This window comes from Thalassophryne amazonica, chromosome 3, assembly GCF_902500255.1.
Source record: "Thalassophryne amazonica chromosome 3, fThaAma1.1, whole genome shotgun sequence".
Lineage (NCBI taxonomy): Eukaryota > Metazoa > Chordata > Actinopteri > Batrachoidiformes > Batrachoididae > Thalassophryne > Thalassophryne amazonica.
Window position 1 is genome coordinate 121,606,703 of NC_047105.1, and position 17,287 is coordinate 121,623,989.

At 47.0% G+C, this 17,287-nt stretch overlaps 1 protein-coding gene across 2 annotated transcripts in view; it reads right to left on the reverse strand.

The window, feature by feature from the left end:
* The window catches only part of cdk18 (cyclin dependent kinase 18), a 170,890-nt gene that overhangs the window by 47,870 nt on the left and 105,733 nt on the right, over positions 1-17,287 (reverse strand). For both annotated transcript variants that reach the window (XM_034167396.1, XM_034167398.1), the window contains one exon: positions 14,319-14,375. In XM_034167396.1, the coding sequence (XP_034023287.1) occupies positions 14,319-14,375 (57 nt within the window). The remainder of the gene's footprint in view (positions 1-14,318; positions 14,376-17,287) is intronic.

Below are 17,287 nucleotides of genomic sequence, written 5' to 3' on the forward strand. Positions count from 1 at the left end.
GATGAGCTTCCCTGAGACAGTTTCTGACAGTTTGTGCAGAAATTCTTTGGTTATGCAAACCGATTGTTTCAGCAGCTGTCCGAGTGGCTGGTCTCAGACGATCTTGGAGGTGAACATGCTGGATGTGGAGGTCCTGGGCTGGTGTGGTTACACGTGGTCTGCGGTTGTGAGGCTGGTTGGATGTACTGCCAAATTCTCTGAAACGCCTTTGGAGACGGCTTATGGTAGAGAAATGAACATTCAATACACGAGCAACAGTTCTGGTTGACATTCCTGCTGTCAGCATGCCAATTGCACGCTCCCTCAAATCTTGCGACATCTGTGGCATTGTGCTGTGTGATAAAACTGCACCTTTCAGAGTGGCCTTTTATTGTGGGCAGTCTAAGGCACACCTGTGCACTAATCATGGTGTATAATCAGCATCTTGATATGGCACACCTGTGAGGTGGGATGGATTATCTCAACAAAGGAGAAGTGCTCACTATCACAGATTCAGACTGGTTTGTGAACAATATTTGACAGAAATGGTGATATTGTATATGTGGAAAAAGTTTTAGATCTTTGAGTTCATCTCATACAAAATGGGAGCAAAACCAAAAGTGTTGCATTTATATTTTTGTTGAGTACATAGATAGATAGAAAGATAGATAGATAGATCTGTATACAACTCCAGTTCCAATGAAGTTGTGAAGTTGTGTGAAATGTAAATAAAAACAGAATACAATGATTTGCAAATCCTCTTCAACCTATAGTCAATTGAATTCACCACAAAGACAAGATATTTAATGTTCAAACTGATAAACTTTATTGTTATTCTGCAAATATTTGCTCATTTTGAAATGGATGCCTGCAACACGTTTCAAAAAAGCTGGGACAGTGGTATGTTTACCACTGTGTTACATCACCTTTCCTTCTAACAACACTCAATAAGTGTTTGGGAACTAAGGACACTAATTGTGAGTGTCATGACTGGGTATAAAAGGAGCATCGGCAAAAGTCTTAGCTGCTCACAAGCAAAGATGAGGCGAGGATCACCACTTTGTGAAAAGCCGTGTGAAAAAATAGTCCAACAGTTTAAGAACAATGTTTCTCAGTGTTCTATTGCAGGAATTTAGAGATTCCATCATCTACAGTCCATAATATAATCAGAAAATTCAGAGAATCTGGAGAACTTTCTACACATAAGCGGTAAGGCCGAAAACCAACATTGAATGCCCGTGACCTTCGATCCCTCAGACAGCACTGCATTAAAAACCGATATTATATAAAGGATCTTACCGCGGGGGCTCAGGAACGCTACAGAAAACCATTGTCAGTTAACAGTTTGTCGCTGCATCTACAAGTGCAAGTTAAAACTATACCATGCTAAGTGAATGCCATACATCTACAACATCCAGAAATGGACAGAAGCAAAATGGAAAAGTGTGCTGTGGTCTGATGAGTCCACATTTCAAATTGTTTTTGGAAATCATGGATGTCGTGTCCTCCGGATTAAAGAGGAAAAAGACCATCCAGATTGTTACCAGTGCAAATTTCAAAAGCCAGCATCTGTGATGGTATGGGGGTGTGTTAGTGCCCATGGCATGGGCAAGTTACATATCTGTGATGGCACCATCAATGCTGAAAGGTACATCCAGGTTTTGGAGCAACACATGCTGCCATTCAATCAATGTCTTTTTCAGACTGGCCTGCCTGCAGTCCAGACCTGTCGCCCATTGAAAATGTGTGGCACATTATGAAGAGCAAAATACAACCCCTGTTGAACAACTGAAGTTGTACATCAAGCAAGAATGGGAAAGAATTCCACCTACAAAGCTTGAACAATTAGTGTCCTCAATTCCCAAACGCTTATTGAGTGTTGTTAGAAGGAAAGGTGATGTAACACAGTGGTAAACATACCACTGTCCCAGCTGTTTTGAAACATGTTGCAGGCATCCATTTCAAAATGAACAAAAATTTGCACAAAAACAATAAAGTTTATCAGTTTGAACATTAAATATCTTGTCTTTCTGGTGTATTCAATTGAATATAGGTTGAAGAGGATTTGCAAATCATTGTATTCTGTTTTTATTTACATTTTACACAATGTCCCAACTTCATTGGAATTGGGGTTGTACATATACCTGTCAAGGTTTCTACAGCCACATGTACTGTTACACACTCGAGACAACTCAAAGTTTGCATGTAGGCTGCTTATTATCTCCTACTGACAGTCTACATACTTAGATTATAACAGCCTCACAGAAGTTTGCCATTTTGACACAGTGACAAATCCTACACATTTGTTGAAAAACAGAACAAATGATACTTACAGGATCATTAACCAAATTTATAGCAAATAATACTACATACGTTTGGCAGAATTAGTCTTTCTTCTACCATATTTAAACCCAAACTTTTCAAAATGCTGGCATTCGTTAAGGGAAAACCTGTGTTTGTTATGATGTGAAAGCAAGGCTGAGGTCACGTGGTTTTGTTTAAATTCTGTTGCCAAATGGAAATTCCCAGAAACCATGTGGATCTGAGAGACAACAACAAAGCAGATTCCATTTTCACTTTTGGCCTTCAAAGTAAAAACAAAACAAAACAAAAACAAAGAGAGAGAAACAACACAGGAAACTGACTATAAGGGGGGAGAGAAAGTCAAAGCTCATTTTGTCTTGACTTTGATTCTCTGCCCTGAACAGAAATTTTCCTGTTGCATGCCAATGATACGACTTGGCTTTTTCACTGGAAAAGCACATAGACCATTTCTTTGGAACACACAGTTATTGAACCCCTTCTGAAAAAAACCTAGCCTTGATTCTGTAAATGTCTGCAGTTTTAGGCAAATTTCTAAACTTCCTTTTTTGGCTAAAATTTTAGAGAAATGTGTTCTTATGCAGCTGCAGTTTTTCTTAGAGGCACATGGCATTTTTGATATTTTTCAGTCAGGTTATAAAGCCCTTCATAGTACAGAGTCGGCAATTTTAAAGGTTTTTAATGATTTGTTTTTAGTGATTGATTCTGGTGATTCTGCCATTTTAGTCCTTTTAGACACAGTCGACCAAACAACTCTTTTAAATCGCTTAGAAAACTGTGTGGGGGTTAGGGGGACTGCCCTGGAGTGGTTCAGGTCTTATCTTAGTGGGAGGAGCTGCTCTGTCAAATTGGGGGATTTCACCTCTTGCTCTGCATCTCTAAATTATGGAGAACCGCAGGGGTCAATTCTAGCACCTGTTCTTTTTGCCCTCTACCTCCTCCCACTGAGTCAAATCTTTAAAAATCATGGCTTACAATATCATTTTTACGCAGATGACTGCCAGATTTACCTGCCACTCAAAAAACTTGCTTCTGCCCCTTTGGCGCCTTTTTTGAATTGTTTGAGTGACGTCAAGGCTTGGTTGGCCAACAACTTTTTAAGTCTAAATGAGGATATGGGTATGGTATGGTATGGTGTCCCATGGCAAACAGGTCCTAGGTGACGGGTCAGACTAAGGGCAGTTCAGAAGCTCCCATGACCGATATGAAATCAAGGACCCAGACGTCATCCGGTATGGCGGAGCCAGGGCCCCACCCTGGAGCCAGGCCTGGGGCTCATGCGTGAGTGCCTGGTGGTTGGGCCTTAGCCCACGGGGCCTGGCCAGGCTCAGCCTGAAAGAACGATGTGGGCCTGCCTTCCTGTGGGTTCACCACTTGCAGAGGGGGCCATGGGGGTCGGGTGCAGAGAGGACTGGGTGGCAGTTAAGGGCGAGTGGCCTTGCGGCCCAGTCTGTGCTCACAGCCTCTGGCTGTTGGGACGTGGAACGTCACCTCGCTGGGAGGGAAGGAGCCTGAGCGTGTACGGGAAGTTGAGGTACCGACTAGAGATAGTCAGGCTCACCTCCACACACAGCTTGGGCTCTGGTACCCATCTCCTGGAGAGGAGCTGGACGCTCCACTTTTCTAGCATTGCTCATGGGGAAAGGCGGCGAGCTGGGTTAGCATTGCTTATTGCTCCCCAGTTCAGTCGCCATGTGTTGGAGTTCACCCCAGTGAATGAGAGGGTTGTGTCCCTATGCCTTCGGGTTGGGGACAGGTCTCTCACTGTTGTCTCGGCCTATGGGCTGAGCGGCAGTGCAGAGTACCCAACCTTCCTGTAGTCCCTGAGAGGGGTACTAGATAGTGCTCTGACTGGGGACTCCATTGTTCTCCTGGGGGACTTCAACACCCACGTGGGCAGCGACAGTGAGAGCTGGAGGGGGTGAATGGGAAGCACACCCTCCCCGATCTGAACCCGAGTGGTGTTCAGTTGTTGGACTTCTGTGATAGCCACATTTTGTCCATCACGAACACCGTGTTTGAGCACAAGGTTGTCCATAAGTGCACGTGGCACCAGGACACCCTGAGCCGGACGTCAATGATTGACTTTGTAGTCGTATCATCTGACCTTCAGTCATTGTGTCACTGACACTCGGGTAAAGAGAGGGGTTGAGCTGTCGACCGATAACCACCTGGTGGTGAGGTAGCTCCGCTGGGAGGGGAGGAAGCCGGTCAGACCTGGCAGGCCCAAACGTATTGTGAGGGTCTGCTGGGAATGACTGGTGGAACCCTCTGTCAGTGAGGTCTTCAACTCCCACCTCCAGGAGAGGTGGAGACATAGAGTCTGAGTGGACCATGTTCTCAACCTCCATTGTCGATGCGGCCGCCCGTAGCTGTGGTCGCAAGGTCTCTGGTGCCTGTCACGGTGGTAATCCCTGAACCTGGTGGTGGACATCGGAAGTAAGGGATGCCGTCAAGCTGAAGAATGGGACTGCATTTATACAGCGCTTTTCCATCTGCATCAGACACTCAAAGTGCTTTACAATTATGCCTCACATTCACCCTGATGTCAGGATGCTACCATACAAGACGCTTACTCCTTCCCGGGAGCAATAGGGGTTAAAGGCCTTGCCCAAGGCAAAAACTCAGGTCTGGGAGGAGTTCGGGGAGGCCATGGAGGAGGACTATTGGTCAGCCTCAAAGAAATTCTGTCAAACCATCCGACGCCTCAGGAGGCGGAAGCAGCTCTCCGCCAACACTGTCTGTAGCGCAGGTGGGGAGCTGTTGACTCTGACTGGGGATGTTGTCAGGCGGTGGAAGGAATGCTTCGAGGATCTCCTCAATGCCATCATCACGTCTTCCGAAGAGGAAGCACAAACTGGGAACTCAGAGGTGGACTTGTCCATCACCCAGGCCGAAGTCACCGAGGTGGTCAGAAACGTCTTGGTGGCAAGGCTCCTGGGGTGGACGAAATCCGCCCTGAGAACCTTATGTCTCTGGATGTTGTGGGACTGTCCTGGTTGACACGTCTCTGCAACATCTCATGGCGGTCAGGGACAGTGCCTCTGGATTGGCAGACCTGGGTGATGGTCCCTCTGTTTAAGAAACGGGACCGGAGTGTGTGTTCCAACTAAAGGGGGATCACACTCCTCAGCCTCCCTGGTAAGGTCTATTCTAGAGTACTGGAGAGGAGAATTCGACCAATAGTCGAACCTCGGATTCAGGAGGAACAGTGTGGCTTTTGTCCTAGTCGCGGCACACTGGACCAGCTCTACACCCTCCATCGGGTGCTCGAGGTTTCATGGGAGTTCACCCAACCAGTCCACATGTGCTTTGTGGATCTGGAGAAGACATTTGACCGTGTCCTTTGAGGTGCCCTGTGAGGGGTGCTCCGGGAGTACGGGGTCCGGGGTCCTTTGCTAAGGGTTATCCGGTCCCTGTACGACCCCAGCAGGAGCTTGGTTTGCATTGCCGGTAGTAAGTCAAACCTGTTTCCAGTGCATGTTGGCCTCCGCCAGGGCTGCCCATTGTCACCGGTTCTGTTCATCACCTTTATGGACAGATTTATAGGCACAGCCAGGGTGTAGAGGGGGTCCAGTTTGGGAACCACAGAAGCTCATCTCTGCTGTTTGCGAGTGATGTGGTCCTGTTGGATTCGCCAAACCAGGACCTTCAGCATGCACTGGGGCGGTTTGCAGCCGAGTGTGAAGCATCCAGGATGAGGATCAGCACCTCCAGATCCGAGGCCATGGTTCTTGACCGGAAAAATGTACCTTGCCCTCTTCAGGTCAGTGGGGTGTCCTTGCCTCAAGTGTATGAGTTTAAGTATCTTGAGGTCTTGTTCATGAGTGAGGGACGGCTGGAGTGTGAGATCGATAGACGGATCGGTGCAGTGTCTGAAGTGATGCAGTCGCTGTATCTGACCATTATGGTGAAGAGAGAGCTGAGCAGGTTGGCAAAGCTCTCAATTTATCAATTAATCTACGTTCTGACCCTCACCTATGGTCATGAGATTTGGCTCATGACCGAAAGAACAAGATCACGAGTACAAGCGGCCAAGATGAGTTTCCTCCGCAGGGTGGCTGGGTGTTCCCTTAGAGATAGGGTGAGGAGCTCGGTCACTCTGGAGGAGCTCGGAGTTGAGCCACTGCTCCTCCACGTCAAAAGGAGACAGCTGAAGTGGCTCGGGCATCTTTTCCGGATGCCCCCTGGACGCCTCGCTGGAGAGGTGTTCCGGGCACATCCCATCGGGAGGAGGCCCTGGGGAAGACCCAGGACACGCTGCAGGGACTACATCTCTCAGCTGGCTTGGGAACGCCTTGGACCACACATGGGATTGTGCATTAACCGACACGCGTGCCAAAAGGCAAGGTGTTTAACAGCAGCCTGAAGGATTCAGCATCTGTTCAGGAAATGTGTCAGAAATTAGAGAGCTTGTTGAGAGCAGATGGCCAGTCAGGGCTTCCTGGAAATTTCAAGCTTGGCTCTACCAGCACAGTATCCTGCCAAGAATGCTTTGGCCTTTGCGCATCAAAGAAATTCCCATCTCTATTGCAGACGGCTTGGAAAGGAAAGTCCGTAGCTTCCTCAGGAGGTGGACAGGATTGCCTGGGGGCCTGAACAGCATCGCCCTCTATAGTCATAACACCAAGCTCCAGCTGTCCCTGAATTCACTAGAGGAGGAGTTTAAGGTGATACGGGCAAGACAGATGATGATGTACATGGACTCCAGTGACCAGAAGGTGACCCACACAGGGGTCAAGGTGAAAACCGGGAGGAAGTGGTGAGCCGATGAAGCTGTATTGCAAGCAGAGTCACGGATACACTACAGAGTCCTCGTGGGAGCAGTGACCTATGGGACAGCTGGTCTGGGAACCTTTCCAGTGCCATGGTACAAGTATGACAAGAAAATGGAGAGGCACAGACTGGTCCAGGATGACATGAGAGCAGAGGTGGAGGAGCGGAGGACCAGCAGAGCTGTCAGCCTGAGGCAGCAGGGTGCCTGGACAAGGTGGGAGCAAGTCATAGAATGAAAAGTCACATCTACTGATCTCTGTCAAGTAGAATCACAGTGCATTAAGGTCCTTGTCTAGGCAGTGTGTGTTCTGCCCAGCCCTCAAACCTCTCCATCTGGGGCAAAGCAGAGTCCCCAAGTTGCCTGTAATGCCCAGGTAGGGGGGCGTTTGAGCACATCCTGAGCTGCTGCCCAGTAGCTCTTGGGCAAGACCAGTACACCAGGCACCACAACCAGGTACTGAAACCCATAGCAGAAGCCATCACTTTAGCAAAAAGCAGCAGCAGACAATCTCACCCCATCATTTAGGTGGGTACCCTTGTGAATGCTGGAGAGCAGCTGCCAAAGACCACACAACCCAGGAGTCCACCAAGACTCCTAGCAATGGCACAAGCCTGGCAACTTTCTGTTGATATGGAAAAACAGCTGAAGTTCCCCCAGCACATTCTAGTCTCATCAAAGAAAGAGGGCCAAGTATAAATATCTGGTTATAGAATGCCTCAAGCAGGGCTGGAAGGTGAGGCGTCTGCCCATTGAGGTTGGCTGCAGAGGGTTTGTGGGGCAGTCACTCTAGAAAAGCTTGAGTGCACTGGGTATCACCAGAGTGGAGAGGAGAAGAGCTATCAAGAACATCACAGAAGAAGCAGAGAAAGCCTCAAGATGGATGTGGATCAGGAGAGGAGAGCCATGGGGAGTAGCAAATGCCACCTGAACCTAAGCCTGGTTTGAGCAACCCTGGATGGGTCACCTGGGCAAGGGTGTATGATGTTAAAAGACCCAAAACACCTCATGACCCCAGGATACTTCACTGTTGATATGTTCAGGAACATCCAAGAGATGTATTCTATAAGTCTGTCTGTGCGGATGCCAACCGCAACCCAGGGCAGTCCCATAGTGTGTCTGACATGGTGACAAAAGCAGTGGTGGGCACAGTTCCAATAATCCGATAACCGATAATTATAAAAGATAATGTTTTCATTATCAGATTATCTTTTCAGATAATTTTGAAAACCATTATCGGACTAATTATCTTCTGATGAATTTCTGTCTGATAAATTTTAGACTGTTAATGTGGTAAACAAAGCTGAACAGCTACAAACACTTATAAAATTTAAAATCAGTTGAGCACCTACCTGTTAAATGTTTTGTAGCACCTATGTAGTCCTACCCTCTGCAAACAGAAGAGCGCTGTTTCTAGAAGAAACCGCTCTATCCTCTGCAGGCAAAGGAGAACTGGCCACCAAAAAAAAAAAAAAAAAAATTTATTTTAACCCCATACTGATACGTGGGCAATATCACCCAAGTCATCCTGAGGCATACATTTTTAACTTATGGTTCAAATTTTAACCAAACTAATTTTGGACAAGTTATTTAAATTAACGTCATGTCTGAAGTTTTATAAAGTGAAAATATCAGACATATGTTTTAGTTTTAAAGTAATGCACTAATTTTTAAGGTTTTAGTGTGGACATGCTGTGTCCCAGTGCATTATGGGTAGGATAGGGTAATCTCAGTACGTTCACGACATGAAAAATGCATGTGAGACACTCGGATCAGGCTCCACGGACAACAGCATTAAACTCTAGTGCCTAAAACTCTCATGAATATATTCTCTGGGTTTATAAACGTTTGACTTACTACCGGCAATGCGAACCAAGCTCCTGCTGTGGTCGTACAGGGACCAGATAGCCCTTAGCAAAGGACCCCGGACCCTATACTCCCAGAGCACCCCCCACAGGGTGCCCTGAGGGACATGGTCGAGCGCCTTCTCCAGATCCACAAAACACATGTGGACTGGTTGGGCAAACTCCCATGAACCCTTGAGCACCCGATGGAGTGTGTAGAGTTGGTCCAGTGTGCCACGACCAGGACGAAAACCACACTGCTCCTCCTGATTCCGAGGTTCACTCATCAGTCGAATTCTCCTCTCCAGTACTCTGGAATAGACCTTACCGGGGAGGCTGAGGAGTGTGATCCCCCTATAGTTGGAACACACCCTCCGGTCCCCCTTCTTAAACAGAGGGACCACCACCCCGGTCTGCCAATCCAGAGGCACTGTCCCTGATCACCACATGATGTTGCAGAGGCGTGTCACCCAAGACAGTCCCACAACATCCAGAGACTTAAGGTACTCGGGACGGATTTCATCCACCCCAGGAGCCTTGCCACCAAGGAGCTTTCTATCCACTTCAGTGACTTCAGCCTGGGTAATGGATGAGTCCGCCTCTGAGTCCCCAGTCTCTGCTTCCTCTTCAGAAGACGTGACAATGGGACTGAGGAGATCCTCGAAGTATTCCTTCCACCGCCCGACAACATCCCCAGTCAGGGTCAACAGCTCCCCACCCGCACCGTAAACAGTGTTGGTGGAGAGCTGCTTCCACCCCCTGAGGCGTCGGACGGTTTGCCAGAATCTCTTCGAGGCTGACCGATAATCGTCCACCATGGCCTCCCTGAACTCCTCCCATACCCAAGTTTTTGCCTCTGCGACCGCACGGGCTGTGACACGCTTGGCCTGCCGGTACCTGTCAGCTGCCTCCGGGGTCCCACCTTCCAACAAAGATAAGTAGGACTCCTTCTTCAGCTTGACGGCATCCCTTACTTCCGGTGTCCACCACCGGGTTCGGGGATTGCCGTCGCAACAGCCACCAGAGACCTTGTGACCACAGCTATGAGTGGCCACATCGACAATGGAGGTGGAGAACATGGTCCACTTTGACTCCATGTCTACAACCTCCCCCGGGATCTGGGAGAAGCTCTCCCGGAGGTGGGAGTTGAAGACCTCGCTGACAGAGGGTTCCACCAGTCATTCCCAGCAGACCCTCACGATACGTTTGGGCCTGCCAGGTCTGACCAGCTTCCTCCCCTCCCAGCGGATCCAATTCACCACCAGGTGGGGATCGGTTGACAGCTTTGCCCCTCTCTTCACTTGAGTGTCCGAGACACGTGGCCGAAGGTCAGATGATACGACTACAAAGTCGATCATCGACCTCCGACTCAGGGTGGCCTGGTGCCACGTGCACTTATGGACACCCTTTTGCTCGAACATGGTGTTCGTGATGGACAAATTGTGACTAGCACAGAAGTCCAACAACTGAACACCACTCGGGTTCAGATCGGGGAGGCCGTGCTTCCCAATCACCCCTCTCCAGGTCTCACTGTCGCTGCCCACGTGGGCGTTGAAATTCCCCAGGAGAACAATGGAGTCCCCAGTCGGAGCGCTATCTAGTACCCCTCCCAGGGACTCCAAGAAGGTCAGGTACTCTGCACTCCCACTCGGCCCGTAGGCCGAGACAACGGTGAGAGACCTGTCCCTGACCCGAAGGCGTAGGAACGCGACCCTCTCATTCACTGGAGTGAACTCCAACACATGGCGACTAAGCTGGGGAGCAATAAGCAATGCGACCCCAGTTCTCCGCCTCTCCCTGTGGGCAACGCCAGAAAAATGAAGCGTCCAGCCCCTCTCCAGGAGTTGGGTACCAGAGCCCAAGCTGTGCGTGGAGCTGAGTCCGACTATCTCTAGTCGGTATCTCTCAACCTCCCGCACAAGCTCAGGCTCCTTCCCCCCCAGCGAGGTGACATTCCATGTCCCAACAGCCAGGGGCTGTGAGCATGGACTGGGCCGCTGGGCCACCCACCCTCAACCGCCACCCAATCCTCTCTGCACCCGACCCCCATGGCCCCCTAGGCAGGTGGTGAACCCACAGGAGGGCGGGCCCACGTCTTTCTTTCGGGCTGAGCCTGGCCGGGCCCCATGAGCTAAGGCCCGACCACCAGGCGCTCGCGCGCAAGCCCCAACCCCAGGCCTGGCTCCAGGGTGGGACCCCGGCTCCTCCATTCCGGGTGACGTCTCGGTCCTTGATTTTTTTTTTTTTACTGGTCATAGAGGTTCTCAACTGCCCTTAGTCTGACCCATCACCTAGGACCTGTTTGCCTTGGGAGACCCTGCAAGAGGCACAAAGCCCCGGATAACATAGCTCCTAGGATCATCCGGATACGCAAACTCCCCCACCACGATAAGGTGGCAGCTAGAGGGGGAGTTCATTATTTTTATGGACAGAATTTTAGGCGCAGCCAGGGTGTAGAGGGGGTCTGGTTTGGGAACCACAGAATCTCGTCTCTGCTGTTTGTGGACGATGTAGTTATGTTGGCTTTGTCAAATCAGGACCTCCAGTGTGCACTGGGGTGGTTTGCAGCCGAGTGTGAAGCGTCTGGGATGAAAATCAGCACCTCCAAATCCGAGGCCATGGTTCTCGACCGGAAAAAGGTGCTTTGCCCTCTTCAGGTCGGTGGAGTATCCTTGCCTCAAGTGGAGGAGTTTAAGTATCTCGGGGTCTTGTTCACGAGTGAGGGACGGATGGAGCGTGAGATCGATAGACGGATCGGTGCAGCATCTACAGTGATGCAGTCGCTGTATTGGACCATCGTGGTGAAGAGAGAGCTGAGTAGGGGAGCAAAGCTCTTGATTTACCGATCGATCTAAGTTCCGATCCTCACCTATGGTCATGACATTTGGCTCATGACCGAAAGAACAAGATCGCGAGTACAAGCGGCCGAGATGAGTTTCCTCCGCAGGGTGGCTGGATGCTCCCTTAGAAATAGGGTGAGGAGCTCGGTCACTTGGGAGGAGCTCTGAGTTGAGCCGCTGCTCCTCCACATCGAAAAGGAGTCAGTTGAGGTGGCTCAGGCATCTTTTCCGGATGCCCCCTGGACGCCTCGCTGGAGAGGTATTCCGGGCACGTCCCATTGGGAGGAGACCCCGGGGAAGGCCCAGGACACGCTAGAGGGACTACATCTCTCAGCTGGCTTGAGAACGCCTTGGGGTTCCCCTGGAGGAGTTGGGGGAGGTGTGTGTGGATCGGGAGGTCTGGGCGGCTTTGCTTGAGCTGCTGCCCCCGCGACCTGACTCCGGATAAAGTGGAAGAAAATGCATGGATGGATGATTTATAAATGTTGTTATTGTGTTTGCGTTTATTAAATTCCATGCATCTTAAATGTAGCGCAGCACAGATTATCTGGAATTTTGTTTTGGCAAGTTTTCAAGGTCTCTACTGCCATCCACTGGCCAGTAGTGTTCATGGCAGTATCCGCCCTGAAGCTGGGCTGATATTTTTAATCACTGTACTCAGTTCCAGCTCAAACTGTACCACAGAACTGCACGATGTAAAAGTTCAGAGCACCCGATTTATGTTCTCACACACATTGTACGTTCAAAAACCACACGTCGGACTCATGTTTCCAGAAGCAAAATGTAAACAGAAGCTTTTTTTTTTCAAACTTAATTTACAAAAAACTCTTGATGGGAGACATCAATGTTAAAAAAAAACAAAAAAACATTACAAGACAGGTTGCGGTGTTTGCACAGGCACAGTGCGAGAGAATGCTTGTAGCACTTTAGCAGCGGGATACCCTCTTGACGGCCGACCAGAATATCAAACAGGTTTGATTTTCATCTGACCATACGATCGCCGATCAGGAGGTTGTCATGAGATGTTAAATGCAGCTCGTTACTCCATGTATACTAAACGATTCAGGATGCGTAATTAACCTGAATCTCAGTGCAATCCAAAAAAATTCTTGCACAAATGAAAAATCAGCTGACAAAGGGCCAAAACTGGCACTGGCACCAGTATATCATGGCAGTGTGCTCTTTATTTTGACACTGGTTATATCAGATGGTTATCTAATTATAACTTGGCTTTTTTTTTTTTTGAAAATGCCTTTTTTTTTCCAAATAAAAAATGGCATATTTTACAAATGCACATTTATCTGAAAACACACAACATGAATGAGTCAACCAATCAGTGTTAGCGGAAGCACATTTTACCCAGAATGCCATTTGTCTGTGTTTGTTACAAAACTTCAGAATTAGTGCATTATTCAACATTAAAAGATATATGTTATATCTTAACTCTGCACAAATGACAGAATTGACATTAATGGAGTTATTCTATCAGTAATCAGTTTATTTATACACCAAACCATAACTAAGCATTGCTTTATTTTCCAAGACCTCTGCCTGACGGCAGCATTGTGATTGAGTAGAGTTGAGCTTTGTGGCTCCTCTCAGCTGTTTCCCCGCTGGAAGCCTTGTAGTCAACAGGGGCTTCCAGGAGGGGGCAGGATGCTCAAAGACAGAAGTGCTGACTCATTGTTTGGGTCTGTCGTCGCCTTTGATGCTTCCAGAAGTGATCGTGGTGTTAAAATTCAAAATCAGTTTGTTAGTACTGTAGTTGCAAGTGTACCGGAAACAATACTGGAATTTATCGGTTATCTGTAACTTCTGATACATTTTTGGGTGGTTTATCGTTTTATCTTTATCAAAGATAACTTTTCAGATAAGTAAATTTTTTGGTTATCTGTGCCCACCACTGGACAAAAGGTATCAGTCCATGCTCCCATACCTGAACTGCTTCTTCATCAGGTCTCTTAACTATGTAGCACGTAAGCACAATTAACTTTTTATGACAACACAAACGTTCAAGTGACTGTTGGCTGCTAGTCAATTATTGATTTTATCCCAATAATTTCAACCATGTTGTTTGACATTAGATATCTTTGTGTGATAACTCGCTCCATAAAGACAAGACAAGGCAATTGCCACAGTGGGTTCTCGAAAAAGCCACTACCAACAGTTAGCTTTTGGTATTTGGGCTGATGGTTTTCCAGACCTAGACAAGGACCTTTACCCAATTTTGTTCATTACAATGAGGCAGATATTTAATAAAGTGAAGCATGTTGCAAAAGAAGATTCTGTCTCACTGTAATATTCACTTGCCAGTTTTGACATATTGTGTCTCATGCACCATAAAGAAAAAGTACACTGTGATTCCATACATCACAGTTGATATCAGCATAGTTGATATTCAAAAGACAGAGATTCTGATTTTTCTTGAAAAGTGCTCTTTAAGTAATTGCTTTGTGGCAGCTGCAGTGGGTGTAATAGCTTTACACTTCTTTCTGACTGAGCTGTCTCTCAACCGTTACCTTCAAGTGCAAAAATGGCTAAAATGATGATGTGACATACCTCACCCAGTTTTCCCAGCTTCACATACGTCTCCAGTTTCCCAAAGCCTATATCAGACTAGAAACAACAACAAAAAAATATTAATTCTATCTCTCCAGTGATGCTACTTCCTCATAATATACACTCAGCAAATATAAATGCAACACTCGAATTTTAATAAACTGAAGTAAAATATCTAAAATTTCTTCTATCCACACCAAATGCTTATTGCACTCAAAATTTGTTTGTGAAATGCAGATGACACAACATGGTTAGTGTACAGGTATGCCTTGAACTGGTCACAATAAATGTCCACTCTAAAATGTGCAGTTTTATCAGTGCAATGCCACAGATGTCACACATTTTAATAGAGCATGCAGTTGGCATGCTGAGTGCAGGACGTTCAACAGAATTGTTGCTCATGTTTATTTCACTACCATTAGCTACGGTACTTCCAGTGTAATTTCTGAGCATTCTTAATTTAACCTTTATTGAACCAGGTTAGTCCCTTTAACTATACTGTTTCCAATTCACCCAACCTGGATATCTTTAATTCTAATCCAATGACATTTTTTCCACAAATCTGATTGGTTAATCGTGTGAGATTTCAGACCGTATAATATCGCGGTAACGGTGGCAAAATATTTGACCATTTCACATTTGGATGCATTACTCTGCACCCTGACTGGTGTTCTGACAAGATGTCATTCCTGTCGAATGTCATTCTTGTCCTCCGTGCAACTGTGCATGCGCATGCATGTGCAATATTGTCGGGATGTGGAACTGTCGATTTATGCGATGAGACGTATAACAGAACATCGGCTACGTGCTCTGTTAGCTGTTAGTGCTGTTAGCTGAGAGTGAGAGGAAGTCACGTACCAATGTCGCCGCAATAATAAATGAAAGTATTGATGTGGATTCTGATACAGAATTACCGTTTCACATTTGATGGATTTGATGGATTTTCATGTTTGACGGATTACTCTGCGCCCTGACCACTGTTGGAGCGACACTGCCTTGGCTCGACGGTAAGCCTTGCCGACCAAATTACCTACAGAAAAATAAACTGTGCAAATGATTGAATTGAATTAGAATGGGAATAATCCCCTTGTGTCTGATGTTTTGCGGACTTTCATGCTAAACCACCGTGCTGCCTAATTTAGTAGTGCATCCAACTGGTCTCACAATCGCAGACAACGCAAAACCCCACCAGTCAAGAGTAATCACATCTTGCCTCCTTTACCAGCCATCCACACAGTTGGTGCAACAACTGGTTTGGGCAAATGCTCAGCTTTCAACTGGAGAAGTGTTCTCTTAATGACTGAATCCAGATTTACACTCTTCCCATAGCCATGCCATTTATTTTTTGCCATCACCTGATGTTACAGAATGATGGTGGATTACTTCATATTCCAAGGATTGGTATACAGTCCCTGGAAGCTGAAAATATTCCAGTTCTTTCATGGCCTGCATATTCAACAGGCATTGTATATACTGAGCGTGTTTAGAATGTTTTTGATCGACTTGTGTGACATGTTCCAACTGGTGCCAATATCCATCATCTTTGCACAGCTGTTGAAGTGGAGTGGACCAAAATTCCACAGGCCACAGTCAACAACCTGATCAATTGTATGTGAAGAGGTGTGTTGCACTGCATAAGGCAGGTGGTGGTCACACCAGATACTGAATGGTTTGCAGTATCAAGTGTTTCCCATATCACGTAATATAATTGGGGCTCAATTGACCAGTCTGGCTATGAAGGTGGACTAGCGGTAGAGTTCATAGTGTCAGCTGTCAATCCAATTAAGGATGCTATCATATACCTATAAATGATATGCCAATATGATTGGATAAAACACTAAAGAATAAATAGCAATACACCCTTTTCGTGGACAGGTAATATTTTTCATACCACCTGAGTAATCAGCCAATCCGGACAGCGGAGTGGCGCCATGACAAAGAGGCGTGGCCAGAGGAACTGTGAAATACTGATGAGTCACTAGTAATAATTTCTTATGTGTCCAACCTCATAGGTTGATCGTTTCAATTAAATTTGTTAGTTCTAAAAGCCATCACAATTATTTATAGGAAAACCTTCTATTTTTTTCTACTAAGGTTTGAACTTTGAGTGTTTACACAGGAGAGAAAAGTCAGAAAATGTTAATGCCTGTTTGAGAAAAGTGTATAAAGTGTGTAGTGAGGGGTTTTACAGCCTTAAAACATCTATAATAATTGTAAAAAATAACGCTGACTACTTCGCTGATTTCGCCTATCATGGGTTATTTTTAGAACGTAACTCCCGCGATAAACAAGGGACCACTGTATATGATAAAATCGTTATCAAGTTGTTCATGTTGTGTGCTGGGGTGTTTGGCTGGCTTGGTTTCTGTTTTTCCCACCAGGTGGTATGCATTCAGGACTGAGTGGCTGAGCATTAGGACCTCACCCTGAACACCTGAGGCTTGTTTTCACATGCAGGTCATCAGGACTCACAGCTGTGGTGTATTCTGTCTTGATCAGAGATTGCTGCATTTAAACCTTGAATGCACAGTGTGTGATTGCCAGAGACTCGACCTTGTGAGCACACGTGTGAGATCGACGTCAGGAGAACAATTTCACCATTACGGACGCAGAGACCGCTCCAGGTTTGACGCCACAGTCTGTGAAGGAGGATTGGGTGAGGTCTCACGCTCTTCAGCACACTTCCTGAGGTAATTTGGTTTTGGTGACTTGTATGAAGTAATGACAGTGGATTTGGTGTCCCTCACACCTTGTGTTAGTGAGCTGTCACGTTATGCTAATTGTCTAATCAGCTTCTGCTGCAGTGGAGATTTGAACTGAGTTGTTCTGTGCCTGCAGGGTGAGAAGCTGATATATATTTAAGCCAGGAAGTGTTTGCTGATTGTGTGCACCTTTTGAGCTGTGTCTCTCTGGGTGGAGAGTGTTGGACTCACCTCGTTTTCTTTCTTCACAGACTCGGTTTGTCGCGG